This window comes from Eptesicus fuscus, chromosome 11 (assembly GCF_027574615.1).
Source record: "Eptesicus fuscus isolate TK198812 chromosome 11, DD_ASM_mEF_20220401, whole genome shotgun sequence".
Taxonomy (NCBI): Eukaryota; Metazoa; Chordata; class Mammalia; order Chiroptera; family Vespertilionidae; genus Eptesicus; species Eptesicus fuscus.
Window position 1 is genome coordinate 42,962,153 of NC_072483.1, and position 22,183 is coordinate 42,984,335.

A 22,183-nucleotide genomic window follows, 5' to 3' on the forward strand; every position below is an offset into this window, starting at 1 on the left:
CCTGACTGTGTTTCTAGCCAAAAGCAAATATCCTAAAGAAAACCAGGTACCAGGCTAGTAACCTGGGGAAAGCTGCTCTCTGATATATACACATAACTCCAAGCTGCAGAGTCATACAAAATGTGCAAAAAGGAAGAATTCACCCACAGGTTCTGTGAATTCTATGTGTGAAGATTACGCACAACTTCTGTCCAGTTTTTTCCTGGTCTTCAAATGTAAAATAGGGTTAAAATGCTAATTTGCCAACCAGGACATTCTTTGGACACTAATTTTATTAAAAGTGCTTCTCACAGACACTTGGTTAGCAGATACAGGGCAGAGACTAGATTTCTGGACTCAGTTTCAATCCCAGAATGACAAGTCATTTTCAATTCCAGCCAATGTCATTGTGTCTGACTTCTGTCACGTGTGAAATAAATGTCATTCTTATGTAAATAACTATATACATATAATCTTACTATACATAACTATACAGATTTCATACAATAATGCATGTAATATGACTCATGTAAATAGCAGCAGGAGCCAAGTAGGACATATGCTGGAACATGAATGGCATTTCAAAGGTTTAGGCAGAATTATATCCACATAATGCTCAAAAAGTACCAAGAAGAACTGCCAGAAAATCTCTAATTGGATAGTTCTTTCTTGGAGTGAACATTTCTACAGAAGTATATTCACCTTTATAAGGAAAAAGACCCAAGGCTTGAAATCTTGTGAAAGAGAATACAGAGAAATTCAGGGACATGAAAGGACACTAGCCACAACAACTGTCTTTGAAACCTATTCTTTAGGTGGATAAAATAATTTTAGATGCAGTAATTTTAAAAAAAGATTAGGATAAATTATTTAACTAACTTGGATCTTTATTGAATCCTCTTAGGAAACTATACAATTGGTTGCAAATTTAGCTCAGAAAATCAACAGGCTTTCATGTGAATAGTTTCAATTTAAGTGACCAAATCACTATCCAAATACCTTAATTTGCCAGTATCAAAAAATACCTTAGAAGATTGAGGCAAATTTTTAAAAACAGACATCCAAAAAGCATAAAAATAGATGAAATTGACAGGTTTTTTTCCAAGCTACAGATAAACTGACTTATCCATAAGCCTGTCTAAGGCAAACATAATACCAATGACTTACTTAAAAGAACACTAAAATGAAATAAAAGCTCAAAATGAATAAAATTGTGCTAACTATAAATCACTTTGTGATGTATTACTGTCTTATTTATCTCTCCAGCTCTATTTTTTGGCACTTCACCCACAAGAGGTAAGCATTTTATATTTCTAATATAATGTAACTATTTCTAGTATTTTCTTTCTGCTTTATTAAAGGATGGTTTTGGGGAGAGGGGGCAGAGAGATGAGAAAAATCAGAATGCTGTAATTCTGTTAAACAGCGCACCCTTGTGGTTTACTTTCTAAACAATAAAAACTACAGGATGAGAATGTACCCAATATTCTCCATGGACCTGGAAATTATTTAGTCATTTTTTTCTAGTTATTTTTTCTTAGCCTGCTATTATTTTCAATTATCAAATAGGTATAAAATGTCTATAATGATAATGACTACATTTGATTTAAATGTAAAACAAGCAAGCAGTAAAATAAATAAAATTCACCCATAAACTTATAGTTCTGCTAAATTTCTTGAATATTTACATCTGGCTATATAAACAACTTCAATTCAAAGGTCAACTTAATTTATATGCATTATGTAATATAGATCACATTTTAGTTATTGGTCCTTAATCATTCAATACACCCTTGCCAAAATTCTGGCTTTTCTGTAAAACCTTAAGGAAAATATTGTCGCCCTAACTGGTTTGGCTCAGTGGATAGAGCGTCGGCCTGCGGACTCAAGGTTCCCAGGTTCGATCCTGGTCAAGGGCATGTACTTGGTTGCGGGCACCTCCCCAGTAGGGAGTGTGCAAGAGGCAGCTGATCAATGTTTCTCTCTCATCAATGTTTCTAACTCTCCCTTCCTCTTTGTAAAAAATCAATAAAATATATTAAAAAGAAAATATTGCCAAGAATTACCTGGGCCAATTTATTATAAACAAAATAAAAGCAATTTTTAAGTTATCCAAGTACTTCTGAAAATTTACCATACATACACATAAAATACTAAAATTTAGTGATATTATGTGTGACAGACATTCTCCCTGTATATCCTATACCCAGCTGTGTGGAAGCAATGCTAAAAGTTTACTTATCGATTTCCTTGAACACATACTATGTTACAGAATTTTGCTGGGGAACACAATTCCTGCCCTCTAGTTGGGAAAGAGGAAAGAAGAAAATTAACAAAGTTAAAAGCCTTAAACAATAACATAATCCTAATGGTTATCTTTAGAGGATGGGGTACTTACACCATCCCATATTACGTTATATACATCAATGAAATATTATGCAGCCTTTGAAATGAGGAACCACCTCATGAACTGATACATATCCAAAATACACCATTCAGTACCAAAAGGTGAGTTATAACATAGTGCATAGTACATGAATACATACACACAATGAAATGTTATTCACCCATGAGAAAGCAGGAAATCCTGCCATTATGACAACATGGATGGAGCTTGAGGACAATAGAAAATGAAATAAGCCAGACAGTGAGTGGCAAATAGTGCAAGGTAACATTTATATGTGGAATCTAAAAAAGTCAAACTTATAGAAACAGATAGTGGAAAAGGTTGCCAGGAGGGTGGAGGAAATAGGGAGAGGGTGCAATGGGACAGACTTTCAGCTGTAAGGAATAAGGTCTAAGGATCTAATGTAAAAATGATGACTATCATTGATAACACTTAATAACTGAAATATAGTAGAACTTAAGTGCTCTTAGAGAGAGAAATGGGAGAGAGAGATGTGAGGTGGTGAATGTATAACTAGATGGTGGGAATTCTTTCACAATGTATACCTATTTCAAATCACCATGATGCACATTTTAAATATCTTACAATTTTATTTGTCAATTATGCCTCAATAAAGCTGAAAAGAAAGGAAAAAAAAAAAAAAAACAAAGAAGAAAGAAAAAGCAAAGAAACAAAGAAAGAATAGACCCCCTTCCCTCAGATTGTGATCAGTTTGTAGAGAACCTTGAATGCCCAGAAAGTAACAGCCAGCTATCCAAGTCTTGAACTGCAAAGTGCTAATTACAAAATATAAAAGTAGCAACTTCCCACATTCTTTTATTATGCAAATAAGACGTGGAAGACAAGTTAAGTAGTGATCTTCTCCTTACCCTCTGCCTGGGTTTCTCTAGGATCAGATTTCAGGAGAGAGAATGAAAACTAGGGACAAGTAGATATGATGAAGAGAGATTGAGTGAAGGATTGCTCACTAATTGGATATGAAAATAAAAAAAAAATAATAAATGACAAAGGTGATCTTGAACTTTTCAATATGGGGCAAAAAAGAGTTTGATTTCCAATATTCTGATTTCCAGGTAGTGATGAGTCAAGAAGCAACCATGAGTTTAAACTGCAACAGGAAAAATGTTGGAATTGGAATTACAAAGTTAATGTATTAGTTTCTTAGGGCTGCCATAACACATTACCATGACTGGGTGGCTTAAAACAACAAAAATTATTCTTTCACAGTTCTGGAAGCCAGAAGTCTGAAATCACGGTGTTAGCAGGGTCATAACCCTCTGAGAGCATTAAGGGAGAATCCTTCCATGCCTCATCCAGCTTCTGGTGGCTCCTGCCATTGCTTGGTATGGGGCAGCATAACTCCAATCTCTGCCTCCATTGTCACATGACCTTCTCCTCTGTGTCTCTGTGCCTGTGTCTTCTCTTCTTCTCAGGACACCAGTCATTGGATTTGGACCCAACCTAAATCTAGGATGCTCTCATTAATAGAGCCTTAACTTGATTACATCTGCAAATACTACTTCTAAGTAAGGTCACATTCACAGGGCACTGAAAGCTAGGACTGGGGTATATCTTTTGCGGGGACATTATCCAAACAATTACAGTTAATAACTCAACAAAGAACAGATGTTGTCTCTGAAAGAGTACAGTAAATATAGGCTAACACCATGGACTCAGATACTTCCAAATTTAGAAAATGGGTAAAGAACAAATACATTAAAAGAGAGCTGAGTCATCAAAAGAGAATCAGGACCAAAGAAGAAGAAGAAAAAAAAATCAAGACCTAGGGCTCATCGATTACATCTAATATGGCCAAGAAGTTTTAAAAAAAAGGTGTTGAGATACCTAAATAGGCATGAATTCACATGAACATAAGTGTCACACAGACACACGCACTCACAAATAAAACCACAGATTGTTAATAATTTATAATGAATAAATTTAAAGACAAGTTAAGCACCGATCTTACTCAGCTTTTCTAGGGAAAAACAAATAATCCTCAGTCCTAGTAACAATGCATAGAAGAACTATCCAGATGGCCAGATCAAAAGGAAAAAAATTAATTAGAAAATTTATGTATAAAGATATCTACTTTGCCAAACACAATATACTAAAAGAAGAAAAGATTACTTAACATGGGGGCATCAACTGGTCATAGAGCAGAGGGTGTGGTTCAAAAGAAATCACTTTTGGTGTAGACACTGGTAGCGAAGCCTGGAATTTTAAAAAGTAGACTATTAGAAAGACCTCTTTGGGATCCAACCACACGGTAAGTTTACTGGAATAGATTGGATGAGGACAGCTGGAATAAAGACTTGTGAGGAGTGGCTAAGATTTATTTCTCTATAAAGAAAATGACAGACTTTAGTAGTTACTCCAGGGCATCATAATTTGTACTCCTATAATGTAGTTTTGTGGTAATTAAAAATAGAAAATAATCCTGAAAATGTTGCATTTTAAATTACTTACTATGAGGAAGTGTAAAGGGGTTACAGATACAAAAGGAGGCTGTTGGCGACCCTGACGTGGCCCCTGCTTATCTCACTCAGTTTCTATGTTTCTGGCTCCTGCCCAGATATGCTATAGGCTTCACACTCTGCATCTCTGGATAGGGTTTCTCTTGCCTGATGAATGCACTCCCACACATATCTTAAGACTGAACCCAAGAATCACCTCTTCTGTGACACTTCACCTTACTACCAAGCAGTCACCCTGGAAAGCTTGTTAGTAAATGATTATACCCTTTAAAAAGATAAGTATCCTTCTGATTTGTAAGATGATATTTTATACCATAACCATTAGACAAGATTATCTTAATAGAAATAAAAATAATAGCTTACTAAATGATTTTCCAAGTAACTACTGGGTTTAAGCATATTTTGTCCATTTCTATCTATTTGAGTAGCTATTTACTTTCTAAAGACACCTACGATAAATTACAATTTAAATCTACAGTTATCTCTTTTGTTTTTAAGTTAAGGAAGCACAGAAATATTCATTAGTTTGTTGGGAAGAGTAAAATTACCTCAGTATTGAATTTACTTAGCTTCCAAGGTGGAAATCAAACCCCTCACTTAAACACAGGGAAACATCTCAGTATCTCAAATATCTCAACATAAAACCTGCTCTTAACGTCACTTAAATCATGTCTGATTCAGAGAAACAAAATATATGGCCTCATGTTCAATCACATTTACTTAAAACCTGGTTTATTGTCCACATAAATAAAGCAAGGAAAATATAGATTTTATGGGCATGAAAAGTAATTTTGCAAATGGATTTCCACAAAACAGCATCCTCTAAGAAAATCTGGGATTAAAGAGGAGCAATAATTAAAAATTTGGGGGAGGAAAGTATACCTAGAATAGTGCTTTGAACATAAAAATATATATAACGAATTGCAATACATTTTATGTAAAGATATATTTTTTAAAAACTATGGAGTATCTATGTATCAGGCAGATGCCAGTAAATATCCCTGAGACTCTCTGAATAAAGTAAAAAAACATATATCCAGTTAGAAACTCATGAAAGTGACAAAAAGATTGTGTTGCTGTTAAAAGAAAAATGTTCAAAAATGAATATTTCCATTCCTAATAGATACAAGCAAAAGCCTCTAGTTATTCCTTAATAGACCATCACTTTATGGTTTACAGATGACTTATTTTCTTGAATGTGAAAGCTACTTAAAATGGTTATATTTACTCTTTGAAAAAAAATATGTTTATTGATTTCAGAGAGGAAGGGAGGAGAGAGATAGAAACATCAGTGATGAGAGAGAATCATTGATCAGCTATTTCCTGAATGCCCCTTACTGAGGATTCAGCCAGGGTATCTGCCCTGACAGTGAATCAAACCTTGACCTCCTGTTTCATAGGTCAACGTTCATGAACCATGCCAGCTGGGCAATATATTTATTCTTTACTGCATCACAGAACTGTATATATCTAAAGAACCTCTTCCCAGCATTAATCTTATTACTGACTACTTATTCACCTTATTACATATTAGTAACTGTTACCAACCTTATTAGTAGCCTATGTGGAAAAAGACAAGTAGGTAAGAGGAAAAATAGACGGTCCTGTGCCCTATCCTTAAAACAAAACAAAACAAAGAATTCCGCACCTTATCTGTTTCATCCACACTCATGGATTTCATGACACCATAAGCTGGCCTCTCCTGGACGTGAGCGAGGTTCTGGGGGACGCTCTGAGAGGCTGACATCGGAGGCAACGGAGCCCGCCTCTTCTTGGGTGCATCCGACGGCAGGGTGTTGGAAACGTATGTCTTGGAAATGGTATTGGACCTTGTAAAAGTTGGACGATTATTACTCACTAGAGGGGTTGCTGGGGCACTTGCAGTCTAAAAAAGAAGGAAAAGGCAAAATTTCTATGTAAATTCAAGATAAAAAAGCACATGTAATTAAAAACAGATTAGAAGATTCTTATAAAATGATAAATAAGGAAACACTTACTTGATCCCGCTTTTTCTTACTGCGCTGAAAAAAGCTGAAAAACTTTTTATTTTCTTTCTCCTTCATAATGTCGAAGTTTTGTGATATTTGGCAGGACTCTAAAATAGAAAAAAAGGGCCTTTTTGCACATCATATGTTCATTTCCAAGATTTCTCACAATTACTTGCCTTTGAAAAATGTGTCTTGTTATAAAAGCTACCCTTTATGGTCCACTATGAACCATACACTCTGCTAGGCACCTTATACCTTATTCCATTCTCAAAGTAATGGGTAAATTTAGTATTACTGTTTCTATTTCACAGCAGAAGAAACTGAAGCTTAGCGAAACTAAAATACTTACTCAGGGTGAATAATCAAAAAATTACAGAGCTATGACAAACTCAATTCTTTGTAACTCGAAAGTCTGTGTTCCACAAACCATTACCAACATTTCAAAGTACAAAGCTTCAAATTAAGTGAGACATAAAATTGCTATATACAGTTTGTCCCCTTGTTTATTTTGAAGTATATTTTTGTGTCAGAGCTAAGCTATGATAAAATATTTTATTCTCTAAAACATGATTCATTATAGCTACTTAGTATTTTATTATATGTTTCATAAATGATATTCCTTTAATCCAATAGTTCTAAACTAGGGGTGATTCCCTTGCACACCCCAGAAGACATCTGACAATGTTGGGGACAATTCTGGTTGTCACAATGAGGGGTTAAGGTGAGGAGAATGTGTTATTGGTATCTTCTGGGTCGAGTTCAATGATGCTGATAAACATACTACAATGTCCAAGACAGCCCCTCAACAACAAAGAATTATCTGATCCCAAATGTCAGTTGTAGCAAGATTAAGAAATCACACTTTAATTAGAATGACAAATTTCAAGCCTCAAGGTCACATATGTAATACTTCACTCGCCAAAAAGTATTTCTGAATGTCAACTGAAAGAGCCTGCAAACAAAGACAAGTCCAACAGTGCTAAGTCACCTGGCCCAGATTGTCCTTCTACCATTTCCCACTAAAGGGAACAAGGATTGCTTAAGAATGACTGATTATTTGTTGATATCAAAGATGAACCTGTAATATCTAGTCACACCAGAGAGAAAGCAATCAAAATCTACTGGGGTCGTTTTAAAAGAACTCAAGAACCAATCTCATATGGTTTCTACTGGCAAAAGTCCAGACAATTTGGGTGTCTTAAGAATAACTCAACACCCTGGCCGGTGTGGCTAAGTTGCTTGAGCATTGTCTTGTGCACCAAAAGGTTGCCAGTTCGATTCCTGGTCAGGGCACATGTCCAGGTTTTGGGTTTTGTCCCTGGTCTGGGAACATATGGGAGGCAACCAATCAATTGATGTTTCTCTCTCTCCCTCTTCCTTCTTCTCTCTCTAAAATCAATAAAACCATATTAAAAAATATAACTCAACAAACTGAAACATAACACATATATTTAATTGCATGCATTCATAGTGATACAAAAAAAGTAATTGGTTCTCATTGTTCATCTTTATAGGTAACCATTATTTTAAAAACTAATGAAGGGAAAGAACCACACTTTCCTGACTTTTTTGAATGAAGACAGACAAATAGCTGACATGGGGAAATTTGCCTTTTTAGAAATATCTCAACTAATAATTAAAGGAATGTTTGCAATAGATAATGACCATTTTTCAAATTTTAATTAACTACAATATAGCAATAATTATCTATGGCTAACATTAAAAAAAAAAAGATAACTTGTCAATATATGTCTGCAAATGGAACTACACAATACCACCCATGAAATATTCTTACCAAAAGTATCTCAACAAGATTCTACATTTAACTATCAATTTATAGGAAATATGATAGGGAAATATGTGAAGTGGCATCACAGGACACAGTTAGCAACAATCTGAATGTGGGAAATTCTATAAGACAAATGACTTGGTTTACTCAACAAATAAATTGAAAAAAATATTTTAATAGAGAGATAAGGAGTGGAGATCTGTAAATTTTCAAAAGCATCTCTACTAAGAAACATATGGGCTTTATGGCAAATCGCAGTGTAATCTCAGTGACATAGGAAACAAAGTATTATATCTAAAAACTGGTGGGATGTAGGTAAAGTAGCAGTTAGAAGCAAATGTATAGCCTTAATTAAAATCTTAAATATTTACCTATTATTTAGGGGTAAATGTATAATATTTTTACTTCAAAAGGAATGTTTAAAAATTAAATTATGACAAAGTAGCAGCTATCCCAGGAAAGCAATAACTACTAGTAAATTAACGCAATATGCCTTACTAACATAAGGAGAACTATAGTTCACAAAATAAAACTTTATAAATCTGATGCTTCAAATCTTAAATAAGCAATATGCATTTGATACCATGAGTTTATTGACAATGCTAACAACTAATAGTAATTAATATGTGGATAGCACACCATGATTAAATATTTTTTACATGCCTAATTTATTTCTTGGAACAATTCTGTGAGGTAGGTATCATAAGTTATCATTCTGAGCCCTTTTTCTAAGTTGTGGGATGTAAAGAATGGAAGCAGGTAGTATCACCCCATTATATATCTGAGGACCTAAGTCACCAGAGAGTTTGAATAATGTCCAAAACACATGGACATTAAATGGTACAACTGAAACTGATTTCCATTTAAAGAACATTTATAATACCTCTGACTTTTTTTTAAAAAGGAATGCTACTATTTCATTTTAAGATAGAATCCTCCACTAACTGAATATGTAAATACACGATGAAATTTAGTTGGAACAGTAGATGGAAAGTTCACATGCTGGTACAGTGCAATAAATATAACCACATTATTTCATATAGTTATTTTTTTTTAAGTAGTTTCCAGGTGCCCATTCATCTCTACACCAGTTACCTTCTAAATCTTCACTTAACTCTATGCCAGGGATCACTGCAAGTCACAGTTAAACACTAAGGCAAACAAAGGCTTGAGCTTACTTAGAAAGCAACTCAAATACTGTAGTTTCCTGTTTCCAGAAGAGAGGCTGGCTATAAGTAATAGCATGTAAAATTCTAAACTCCCGATCATATCAGATAAAGTTAGGAGATGGGGGTATTTACAGCAACTGGACTCACCCTGTAGATTCTGACACTGTCAGAGGAGCTTTCTTAATTTTCCTATTACAATGTCTTATGGTTATGTTCATAACACTTAATACTCTGAATAAACCACATATGTTTTTGGCTGGAAGGGTTATTTGAAATCAGTACATTCAGCATCTTCAAAATGAGGCCAACAAGATTATGGGTTTCACTTAAATGGCAAAGGTAAGAACAAAAGCCAAGTAAAAGTAACAAAATAAATTTTGCAGGAAAAGAACCACAAAGACAACTTTTTCCAATCTCTTTGTTGTCATAGAAGTAAAAGGTTAGATCCAGACAGATAAAGCTATTTGCCCTATCTACTTGTCAAATGAACTTGTCAATTCAAATGCCTGCCCTCTGATTAACCAGTATACAGTATACTTTACATAGGAAATGTTAATTCCTTTGATTAGGCTCCTATTCATTAGGCATTAATAATAGATAATCATACTATTACTTATGTGGGCTTAATTCTTGGAATTGGGAGATTCATTGTACCCTGGAAACATTGAAAATGGGAAAGAAGATTCCGATAACATAAAATGTGTACAGTTTATTCTGCTTTTTTTTTTTTTAGTAGGGTGGTAATTATTACAGTAATCAACTATCTGAGCCTATTCCTTTTTAATGGGTGGAAGACTTCCAGACTTTATTATTATGGCTATTTTTAATAAAGTTTTCACTATGAAAGGAATACATTTCCATTATAAAATTCTGTAACATAAAGAAAAGGATGAAAAGTCATCCATAGCCCTACCACCCAAAGGTAACCACTATAAAATGTTTTATGTATTTTCTTTCAGAAATTTCATGTAAAAGTTTTTTACAACTGCATTAAAAGCTAATTTTAGTATAAGCCATTTTCCAAGTTATTACAAAATATTCACAAACAACTTAATGGCTGCAAAAATTCTTTATGATTAATATACCCTGATTATTATGAATAATAGTTGAATGAAAATAATCGAAGATTCTTACAGGGTATGACCAAACTATCAGCATTTGTACCCAATAAAGATCCTAGCAAAATCATTTTTTTGTCTGAGAGTCAAGAATATATTTCTTACATTCTTAGGTTAATATTAATTTAAAAAAATAATTATTGTATTAAATTGAGAAATCAAGGAGAACCTTATAAATTATTTTTCAGGAAATAAAACATGAAGATTGTCTCAGTTAAAAAATTTTGTACACATTAGTAATATTAAGAAAGCAAATAAAATTAGAAGCTCACTTTCCATTTACCAATAGAAATAGAGATTCCACATTATGATTTGTTTCTACTGATTCATATGTCTTACCTTGTAAAGATGATTTATTGAAGGCAGTAACAGAAGTGGCTACAGAGGAGGGGGTAAAAGAGGGTAAATTGACTTAAAGATGATGTTTGTTCAAGTATATAACATCACTGAGTTGAAATAGTTGTCTATAGATTTACATAAAGCACAATCTCAGGATCAAGTGTGAAGTTCCCTATGTTCAGAAAATGTAAGTAATTGCCTCCTTTACTAAACTTTTTTCTCTCCTAAAAAAACAAGATTCATATTGAGTAAATAAGCTTGCATTTCTCGATTAGACATCATGCAAACCAACATTATCTAAGATCTCCAAATTTTAATACACTAAATTTTTCTCTATAGATTAATATTGCAAACTACTGGTATCTCTATTTAGAGAAATTTTGGAACTAAACTGATGCATTTTTTAAGTCAGTTAATTTTGGGTGCTGACCTTAGAAAAAAAATAGGCAAGAAACGTCCAAATTTGAATGATAATTAGGACTCTGCCAAAATCATGGTGAGTCTACAGTAATTCATTGTTGATTAGAACCATAATGAATTTACATGTAAATTTTTATTTTCTGCTTAAATCTCCAAGCCACAAAGAATTAAGTTAAATTCCACTAAAAAACGTATTCATAGGTAGATGGAAAAGTATGAAATGTGATGACAGCTAAGAAAGACAAGTTTTTATTTCAATTTCAATAATGGAAATAAGTTAAAATATATTTTGTTTTCTCTTCTTATTCCCAATGCCATGTATTGACTTCTATTTATAGGATCCATTTAAAGTGCCATTATGAACTTGAGAAAAACTATACATAAACACAATACACACATATACACATATGCACGTCCTGTCAAATAAATAAAACAAAAAGTCTTACCTCTGCTGACATCCATGGCATATAATTCTCTTAGTCCCAGGTCATTAAGAGATTTTGTCAAGTCGAGGGGCTCCTGAGACTGATAATCCTTCAACAACAGCGTATGTAATGGATCAAACTCACATTTGCTGCATATAATGGGGGCTAGTTCTTGGAGTGATGCATGTGGGCTAACTCTCACTATTGCCTTCTGCGTTTTCTTAAAATTGATCACTACTCTCACAGTTTTCTGAAACACAGATTAAAGCCATAGTTATACCATAATATACTGAAATAAACATTCTACAATGATGTCTAGAGTAGTGAGAAATCTACAAGTATATATATAATTTTCTATTTTAGTGTAAAATTTTTATTGATTAATGTTACTTCCTAATCCAAATCAGATTCTTAGAAACAGTTTGCTTATTAAATATAGATTAAATTCACAACCCTTGAATAGTAAAGTATTAAGTAGATTTAAATCCAAAAAGAAACAGATATTTTTGCCTTGTTCCTTAAAATATTTACTTTAAAATTAACAGACATAATAATACAGAATTATGCAAGTTTTATTCTATCCTTTATTAATAGTTGGTTAGATGTCCAAAAAAAGAGTTATTTGTTTTTAAAACACTAACATTTTTTAACTTCTATTTGAAATAAGTTAAATGAGACAATCCACGCAAATAACTTAGCATAGTGTCTGGCACATAGTAAATTACAATAAATAAACATTAGCTATTATTACTACCTATTGTCGCTATTATTATTACTACTTTGGCTAATTTTAATATATTAGTAACTAGTATTAAAGTGTTCCTTATTTATATAGTTAATGCCACTAATTCAAAATTATTGAGATTTTAAGCATCTGATCATTTTAATGCAACTGAATTAAATCCTATATATAAAGAGAACTTTGAAACATGTGACCATGCTAAGTGAAATCAGCAGATTGCAGATCCTCAAAACTTAACATGTATTCATAAAACTGAAACACCACATATTATGCCATGCTATTGCATAAATAATACTATCTCGATATCTAGATAAATAGCAAACATATCTAGATATATAGTCTAATACCCAAATTAATATTTAACATTCAATCACATTTTATAGAAAGAATGTTTTAGGATTGTAAAAAAAAATTACCTTTATTTGTAAAAAAATTTTTAAAGAAAATGTGAGAATATGTGCATTCAAGTCATTTGTAAATAAACTATTAATATATAAACCTTTATATGTTTCCTGAAGTTAAAAATGGTTGGTGTTGTTGCTAATGAAAGAGTATTTCTTGAAACCCATAAGCTTGTACCTCTATTGCTTATAAAGAACAATTATATAAAGAATTGATATTTGAATATTGTGGTTAAAATTTTTGCTTAAAATTCATACATTACAGAAAACTGAGCCATTGTGTAGCTCAAATGAAAAATAACATATAAGTTAATAAGTTACAACCACCACTTGCCAAGTAAATGAAGCCAAAAATATTTTAATAAATTCTTAAAAAATTTTATTTCCTTTTTTTTAGTTTATTTAGAAAATCATAGAGATAGAAGTAATGAGCCATGGAAGACATGAGTCCATGCTGCCCAGGAAACAAGGTACAGAGGCAAAATAAGGGGAAAGAGAGAGATGGAGATAGAGATGAATTTTTGTTAAAAAGTTCTAAAACCTTCCTTTACCTTTAAAATATGTTTTAAAAGAGTAGATTGAAATACAGGTGATTCATAATTGTCAGATTCTAATACTGACATATAGATCACTTTAGAGCATCTAAAATCTAAAGTATTCCCAAATTCTACTTAACCCAAGGTTCAAAAACCAACTGAATCCTAAGCAAGGTGGTCTATGGAAATATGACAGTCATGTTCACATCAAATTTGACCAGGAAAGGCAATTATATTTTATTTATAATAAACTGAAGATAATGGTTGGAAAAGCAACTTAGTATTGTAGCCATAAGATATCAAAATACACAGTGAAATTCTTACCTCTGGTATTATAGGTGTAGGTTTTTTCTTATCCAAAACTTTTGGCCTTAAAATTACTTTCTCCACCTCCAACATTCCTATTGGTGTGTTTGGCTTAAATTTAATGGGGTTCTTTTCAGCTGACAGCAGATCGATTGTGTAACTTGATGGATTCAAGTGATACTGGGCACAGAGGAATATCAACAAGTCCATCATAGGTTTACTGTAAAACAAAAGTAATGCTGATCATAAAACAATTTCAGCTACTGTTAAAGTTGACTGAGGCACTAAATCACTGTGTAAAGGCCCTATTTCCATGGGTTGAGGTATAGGTTGACGAGTTTTACTTGAGGGTAAGCAGGTGGCTACTAATGTTTCCACTAAGATATTTAAATGTCAGTAAAAACAAACAAACAAACAAACAAACAAAAAAACAAACTATTCTTTAATCTTGTAACTAGAGATATGAATCTGGCTACTAGCTTTCAGACAGAAAAATGAGGCTAGAACTCTCCCTACTTAGTATGCTAATTTTAACTTAGTACATCTGTTTTCATATGCACCTAATCCCCATCCTCCTAAATGGAGTTCCCAGGTTTCTAGCTTCTCTGGTTCAGTTTTTCCAGAGAGGCAGTCTCCCACTAAGGAAGAGTAGTTGTCTGACACTGTGTAGTGTTGGGTAAAAAATACATAAAGATTCCCAAGCCGTCCCCCATGTTCAGCTCCCTACCTCAACCTCAGCTTTTGGTGGTTTTTGCCCAATCTCAGGCCATTCCAATTTCCATAGGATAAAGAGATATGCTTTACAATGGTACCCTCACTGCCATCCTCCCCCGCTACATACAAGTGGTACCCTATTATACATCTGTCAGGGAAAATGAATAAAAGACTTGAAGTCCCTCATTAAAAAAAAATGTTATCTGGAATAAGTTTTCAGTCCTCAAAATATGTTCCCTATGTCTTTATTAGATGCTTTCACAATAATATTTAGAAATTTTATGTCCTTCCCTTGACATAACATGCTCATACATAAATTTGTTTTCAGCCCAAATTTTTGCTTTGGCTAGTATATACTAAATTTCACATAGAGGGAGACTAGCATAATGGTATTATTGAAGTTTACGGTAACAATACTCTATGTGAGCAATTTGATGTTACACACCAATTCTAGACTTGGAAATGGTGCCTTCTTTTTCTGATAGTAAAAAAGGTTAGGAAGGATTAGGCGATATATAGGTAAATACAATCCTATGTAATAAAAGCATAGTATGCAAATTGTCCCCTTGACTGGGAGTTTGTCTGAGTTTGACCAGGGGGCAGGGCAGGCAGGGGGAAGGGAGGGAGGCCCCGGCCCACAGCAGGTGGCTGGGGGAAGGGAGGGAGTACCCGGCTGGCGACCAGCAGCTGCTAGGGACCCTACCAGTTCATGAATTTCATGCACTGGGTCTCTAGTATAATTATAAATACAGTTGATCTGTAAGAAGAGAGAACTTTCACAGCCAACCTAATGGAACACTGTTCACTACTGTCTCTGAGTAAATGGTGAGATGTTAGATTATAGATCTCTTTCTCTATATATATAAACGTGTCAAGTAATACATATAAAAACTAAACTTACATTTTGAACATCGTTTCTTAAAGGTATAGTTCTTTAGAATTTAAAAAACTAAAATATTCAGTACTTTAGAAATACACATTACAAGTTAATAAGATGTGAAGTTTGTTTCTGTTTAGTTAATCCCTATTTTTTTTCATCATTTGATACGCTTTTATGTACAAACATATAAACATTTAAGGAAAAACGTATTTTCCATTTTTAAAAGATAAAAACAATTTAACACTTTTTATATACACTTATAATTTAACCCTTCTGATATGCCTTAATGAATTATTGTTTTAATCTGTGACACATTAATTTTCTAATTTAATAGATAGAGTGGATAATGAGCCAAGAATATTATAAAAATAGCCTACTGCCTCAATCAATTTGGTTACCTATTATCTGTGGATGAAAAGGGGTTTTATGGAATGTTACCTCACAGGGTGATTAGACCATAAATTCCTAACTGGGCATATCTTTGTCTTAAGCAAGCCCTGTCCATTGCTTTTATGCATCTAGGTTAATACACCTTTGAAATAAGCATAACTACCTTCAGGAGAGCACATAATCTTAATTATCCTGTAACTCAATCCCTGCCTTGCTTTCTCCCACCTTCATGTAATCCTCTTTAGGTTCCCTCCTTAATTTTATATGCATAAAAGAAACTGCAAAACTGTCAATTCTCCAAAGTATTTGAGATTTTGCTTCCCTGTAATTATCACCAGTTGTAGCTTAAATAAACTTCTATAAAAATTCTCCAAAGGTTTAGATATTTCTTACACTGACAAGTCATTGCATACTATACCAGATTTCATGGCAAAAAGTTTTCATGCTGACATTAGAGCTATATCCTGACCTTTGAACTCAACACTACCTAAATATTTTCTAATAAAAAACACCTCTTCAAAAGGCAACTAATAATCCCAGAACTCTTTCTGACTTTATTATTTCATTCTGTAATTCTAGGTTCAAATCTTTATTCAGTAATTCCAGAAGTCAATTTTGTCTTGAAAATATCCTCATTCCCTGAAAGATAAATGCAGTAGACCAGAACGTTCTGCAACAGACACAAATTCAGATGGGAATTTAATACTACATCTAATAATGGTATTTCAAATTTCTGGGAGCATAATTAAATTTTCAACAACTGGTATTGGGAAAACTGACTAGCCATCTAATTGGAAAAAAAAAAAAAAAGGTTACGCATTGGTCTTTCCTCTGCTCAGCTTCCTGTCGGCAGCCTCTACAGAGAATAGTCACCACACTCATGGCCAAGATTTTGCGCTCAATAGCTCAGAGGCCCCCAAGCAAACTACAAACTGTGACAAAAGGTGTGGATTCTAGTTTGCACAGATTGAATTTGTCATAAATCTACCAAGTCAAGAATCCCAGATAAAGTGTTTCAGCCTTCACCTGCAGATCAAGAAAATAGGTGGGATTCATAGCATCCTCACAAACTGCATACTGTTACCAGAATAAAAAGTACAAAAATACGCCCATATTGGGGAAAAAGATGTGATAAAGATGCTTGGATTAGGAAAGTACATATTCCTCAAGTTCACAAGAATATCCCTCCAGTGAATGCAAAATTGAAAGTGGTTAAGCATTTCAGAATCAAGCCCCCGAGGTTGCCATGAGGACCTCCAACAGAGCAGCACATGGCTCACTGGGGCCTCAAGATTATCAGGGAGGTAGGAATGCATCTAAGCCCCATGGACCAGGAAGCAATTAAGTCCTGATGCCAGAGCAGTTTCAGATTAAAAAGTACAAATCATTTTCATTTAAAGATAGCGAAAAGCGTTCTCGTTAAAATACTTTTAAATGCTAAAAAAAAAAAAAGTTACATATCTACTTTATTCCTTACACTATAGCAAGCTCCACGTAGACCAGATATACAAATATGAGGATACAACCCTGGGGGGAGGGGACAGAAAAGAAATCCATCTTCATGTAATGTGTGCCCCAGAACATTGCCCATAGAACTTTGTGCAAGGATGGACATTTTCTATATCTGTGCTGTTCAATGCCATGGCCTCTCACCGCATGTGGCTATTGTGAATGAGAAAGGAACTATGAAGTGACTCTGACAAGCTCAGTGACCAAAGGTAACCTCACAGGGTGACCTGAACATAAATTATTAACTGGGCAGGTCATGGAGGGTAGTCACACCCCAGGCCTATAACTTCTTTCATAAAAGGTTTGTCTTTAACTAGGCAAGTCCTGTCCATTGATCTTGTGCATCTAGATTAACAAATATTTGAAATGCCAGAATAATCCCCTTTCCCAGACCCCTCTAACCATCCTCAAGGGCACACATTATCTTGTTGCCCATATACCATCTCTATTTACAGTAAATGTTCTCTCCATTTTACTTTTTATCCAGATTTCTCCCTCCTTAATCTACCACCAGTGGATTTCATGTAATCTTCCTTACTTTCTCTATTTTGATCCCAAATGCATAAAGAGAACTGCCAAACTGCCATTCTCCAGAGAATTTTTGAGATCTTGCTTCCAGGCATGCCCTCAGTTTGGCTCAAATTCTAATGCATACTAAAGTTTTTGAAACAGTGATCTAGAGAGAAAAGGATAAAAGAACAAGTCAAATATGCAGAATATCAGATAATGATAAATAGACTGATGAAAAATAAAATAAGGAAGGAGGCTAGGAAATGTTCTAAATAGAAAGATAACATTAGAATAAAGACCTAATGAAATGAGATATCTGGGGAAAGCATTCAAGGCAGAGCTAACAAATGCGAAGGCCCTGAGGCAGAAGTGTGCTCTCCTTGTTTAAGGAAAAACAGAAACCATTCAGCTACAGGGAAGACCTGAGAGCCTGGTGAAGACTTAGAATGTTACTGAGTTAGAAAATCACTGAAGAGTTCTGAGGAGTGGTCTACTTTACATTTAAGAGGATTACATTCTCATTGTTGTATTCAGAATAGCCTAAGGGAATAGTTATAAAGCTATTGCAAAAATGTAGGTGGGAGACGGTGATGACTTAGACTAGCCAGATTCCATGTATATTTTATAGGGAGCTGATTAAAGCCAACGCAGGATTAAAGCCAATGCAGGAAGAAAAGGGTAAGAAGATGCAAGAGACAGGAGGAGGAACTAGCCAGTAGGAAAAGACCAGGACTGCAGGGACACCACCACGTGGCAGGGTTGCCCAGCCGGTGTGGCTCAATGGTTGAGCATCGACCTATGAACCAGGAGGTCACGGTTCCATTCCCTGTCAGGGCACATGCCTGGGTTGGGCTCAATCCCCAGTGTGGGTTATGCAGGAGGCAGTCGATCAATGATTCTTTCACATCATTGAAGTTTCTATCGCTCTCTCCCTCTCCCTTCCTCTCTGAAATCAATAAAAAATATATAATTTTTTTAAAATATCCAAGTGGCAGAGTTGCTAAAAGGGCAACAGGAGGCCTGAAATGTTCAGTTAACTTATTGGCTATGTGATATGCTTACTAACTTCTCCTTGGTGGCCCACAAACCATCACAAAAGTCCTGATAGATTTGGGAGGAGTTAAATCAAGAAAAGAAAGAAGATTTAAAAAGTTAAAGACTAAAATATAAGAATCCAAAAGTAATAAATATGTAAAGTTAGAGCCAGAGGTGGCTCCAACAACATAAACCCTTGGGAATTTATAATAATATTATACAGGGGCTTGAACATTCCACAAAAAGGAGAATAGGGGTTCAGGCCAATTTTATCAAGACCTTAAGGAGCAGAGTGACCTCAAGATGTTATCTGGATTCCCTTTATACCTAGATCTGAATTTCTCTTTGGAAGGACCACCTTTTAGCAATCCTTATTCCCAGGGCCTAATACAAAGTGAGGTCAATGTCATTGAAGGAATAATTTATAGGAACCAGTGATTATTTATCTCTAGGAAATTCTACTTAAGCATCCATAAGTTGAAACACACAGCAGACAATGTATAACTGAGATCTTTGTACAGTATCTGACACAGAAAAAGGCAAAATTGTTGAAAAGAAGTTCATATGCTTTAAAAAACATATAGTTGTGAAAACTGTGTTGTTTTGTATTTTGGTTTGTTTTTATTTGTTTTTTTTAACCAACTTGACTAGTAGCCTTGTTGTGTCTAAAGCCATGACATCTTTACAGAGGCAGGATATAAGCATTAAGTCAGACTAAGATCTTGTCCAAAACAGCCTCGGATCAGTTCAAATGCTTGAAGTATTTAATTGAAACCTCAGCATTAGGCACAAAAAACACAGATGACCCTGACCTCGATGATTTTGAGGGTGAGAATTACTGACTACCTAGCTCTGCCATAAAGGAGCCATAACACTATCAAAGTAGGACATTAATATTTAAACTGACCCTGCATTCAACTAGTCACAAAATGCACCCACAGAAAATGAACTCATCTCTTGAGGATAATAGTTATTTAGAACTATCCACCCAGATGCCAGATTACTTCTACCAAAAACAACAATTTTGGTTTGTGGATAATTATTAGGAGCTGATGTGACTAACAGAAGTTGGCCAGCAGTTTTGACCACGGGATCACCACAGGAAGGATGCTTGTCTTCCTGTTTGCTAAGGCAGGAGCACAAGCCTGCAATCCACCTGAAACACGAGCCAAAATATTTACAGTTGAAAAGGATTGGCTAAACTTGATCATCACTTCCTCACTGAGCTAAGAAACAGTCTTCTTTCTCTATACTACCACATCATTTTGAATTTTAGTTTACTACATTACTTAACAGAGTCTTCTTTGCATTCATATTATTTACAGATTTTTTTCTAATTTTTTAAAAATATTTTTATTGATTTCAGAGAGGAATGGAGAGGGAAAGAGAGATAGAAATATCAATTATGAGAGAGAATCACTGATCAACTGCCTCCTTCATGCTTCCTATTGGGGATTGAACCTGCAACCTGGGCATGTGCCCTGACCAGGAATCAACCCGTGACCGCCTGGTTCATAGGTCAGTGCTCAACCACTGCGCTACACCTGGTGGGCTATATTTTTTTTTCATTTATAAAATAATGTTTTCTTGAAAGGCAGATTTTTTAAAGACTCTGAAATGGAGAAATCCCTATGAGATCTCCCACTTCCTTTTATAAGTTACATGACCAGATGATTAAGAGCACATATAGAATTAGGAAGCGGTAAGATTAGAATGTTCTGTCTCCTAAAACTGTACTCCTTCAGCCACAGGGTACCAGAAGTCAGGATGCAGGATGGGGCCGGTGGTTTCAACAAGCTATAGGCTATCTGCCACAATTTTACTTCATAGATTGATGACATCACTAAATCACCCCCTAAATCTGCTGGTGATGCTTTCTGCATTTGTGACACATATTGAGGGTATTCTTGTCCTAGTTTTGGTACCTGCTACATAAGACAAGACTTCCACTTTTGTGTTGTAAAGATCCCACTGGGTATCAAAAATGCAGGTCATGGTTCACCAAAGAGCTTTCAGATTAGCAAGATGTACAAACAGCTGCCTCGGTGAATTACCAAACCCTGGAGGTGTTGAAGCAAAGTCACCTACCAATAGGGTGGCTATGTAATTTATCATTCAGTCTGGGTCACCTGAGAGTGAAGGGGGCACTATTAGTAATTACTCTGGGATAATAGGTACAAATAGGAACTGTCATAGGAAAATGAGGATGCATGATGATAAGTACTTATCATGAATAGATTAATTTCAAGCATCTGATAACAGGGTGAACTCTATGAATAAAAGTATTCCTTATTATGATTCTTTAAATCTGCTCCAACACCTAATAAAATATTTTACACACTTTCAATAAATCCTCAAAACAATTGAGTTGAATTAGTTCTATCTGTCCCTTATAAATGCATACTGACAACTCAATTATACTTAAAAAATGATAGTATGGAGATTTTTAGAACATTCCCTATTGTTACTGATGTTTATCCATCTTATGCTAACCCACCTAATTAGTAATGAGTTCAAGGATGTGTTAAACAAAAATGACCCACACTGTTTCAGTATCACCTTGTAATTTTTCCAAAGTCTGCTTTTTTTCCAATAGGTGGCACTCTACTCCATGTAAAATGCTCTTCAGCTCATTTGACTCACAGGTGCCAGTCAAGACCTTGTAAGTATTAGTCTCAATTTACTATAAATCAGTGCTACTGAACAAGCTAATCAGGTCACAAATCATGTGCAACATGTCTCTGGGTCATTTTACAGGCAAAGGCCAGAGAGTTAAGGTGAACTTGCTTGAAGTCACAGAACAAGATATGGAATCAACCATACTTGGGACTTCTAACTTCAAGTTCTATGCTTTCTTTATTTGTGTTTCATTCATGGCATTCTCAGATTTGCTCAAAGTGAAACAAATTCCTCTTCATGGTAGGCGCATAAAAGAGAGAAACCTCCTCCTGTTGTACATGGTTACTTCTACTCCCTCCTGTAGGAGAGAGTGTACCAGTGTGGCCATAGAATGCTCTCCCATAGGCTAACAGAGAAGATTAATGTCAAT

The 22,183-nt window shown here is 34.7% G+C and overlaps 1 protein-coding gene and 1 pseudogene across 1 annotated transcript in view; one reads left to right on the forward strand and one right to left on the reverse strand.

The window, feature by feature from the left end:
- COBLL1 (cordon-bleu WH2 repeat protein like 1) overlaps window positions 1–22,183 on the reverse strand; it is a 152,331-nt gene that overhangs the window by 35,822 nt on the left and 94,326 nt on the right. The window contains exons 4-8 of the mRNA XM_054723527.1: window positions 14,115–14,316; window positions 12,133–12,361; window positions 11,267–11,305; window positions 6,861–6,958; window positions 6,512–6,748 (exon numbers count right to left, since the gene is read on the reverse strand). Of these exons, the coding sequence (XP_054579502.1) occupies window positions 6,512–6,748; window positions 6,861–6,958; window positions 11,267–11,305; window positions 12,133–12,361; window positions 14,115–14,316 (805 nt within the window). The remainder of the gene's footprint in view (window positions 1–6,511; window positions 6,749–6,860; window positions 6,959–11,266; window positions 11,306–12,132; window positions 12,362–14,114; window positions 14,317–22,183) is intronic.
- Window positions 16,961–17,432, forward strand: LOC103283361 (39S ribosomal protein L30, mitochondrial-like; annotated as a pseudogene).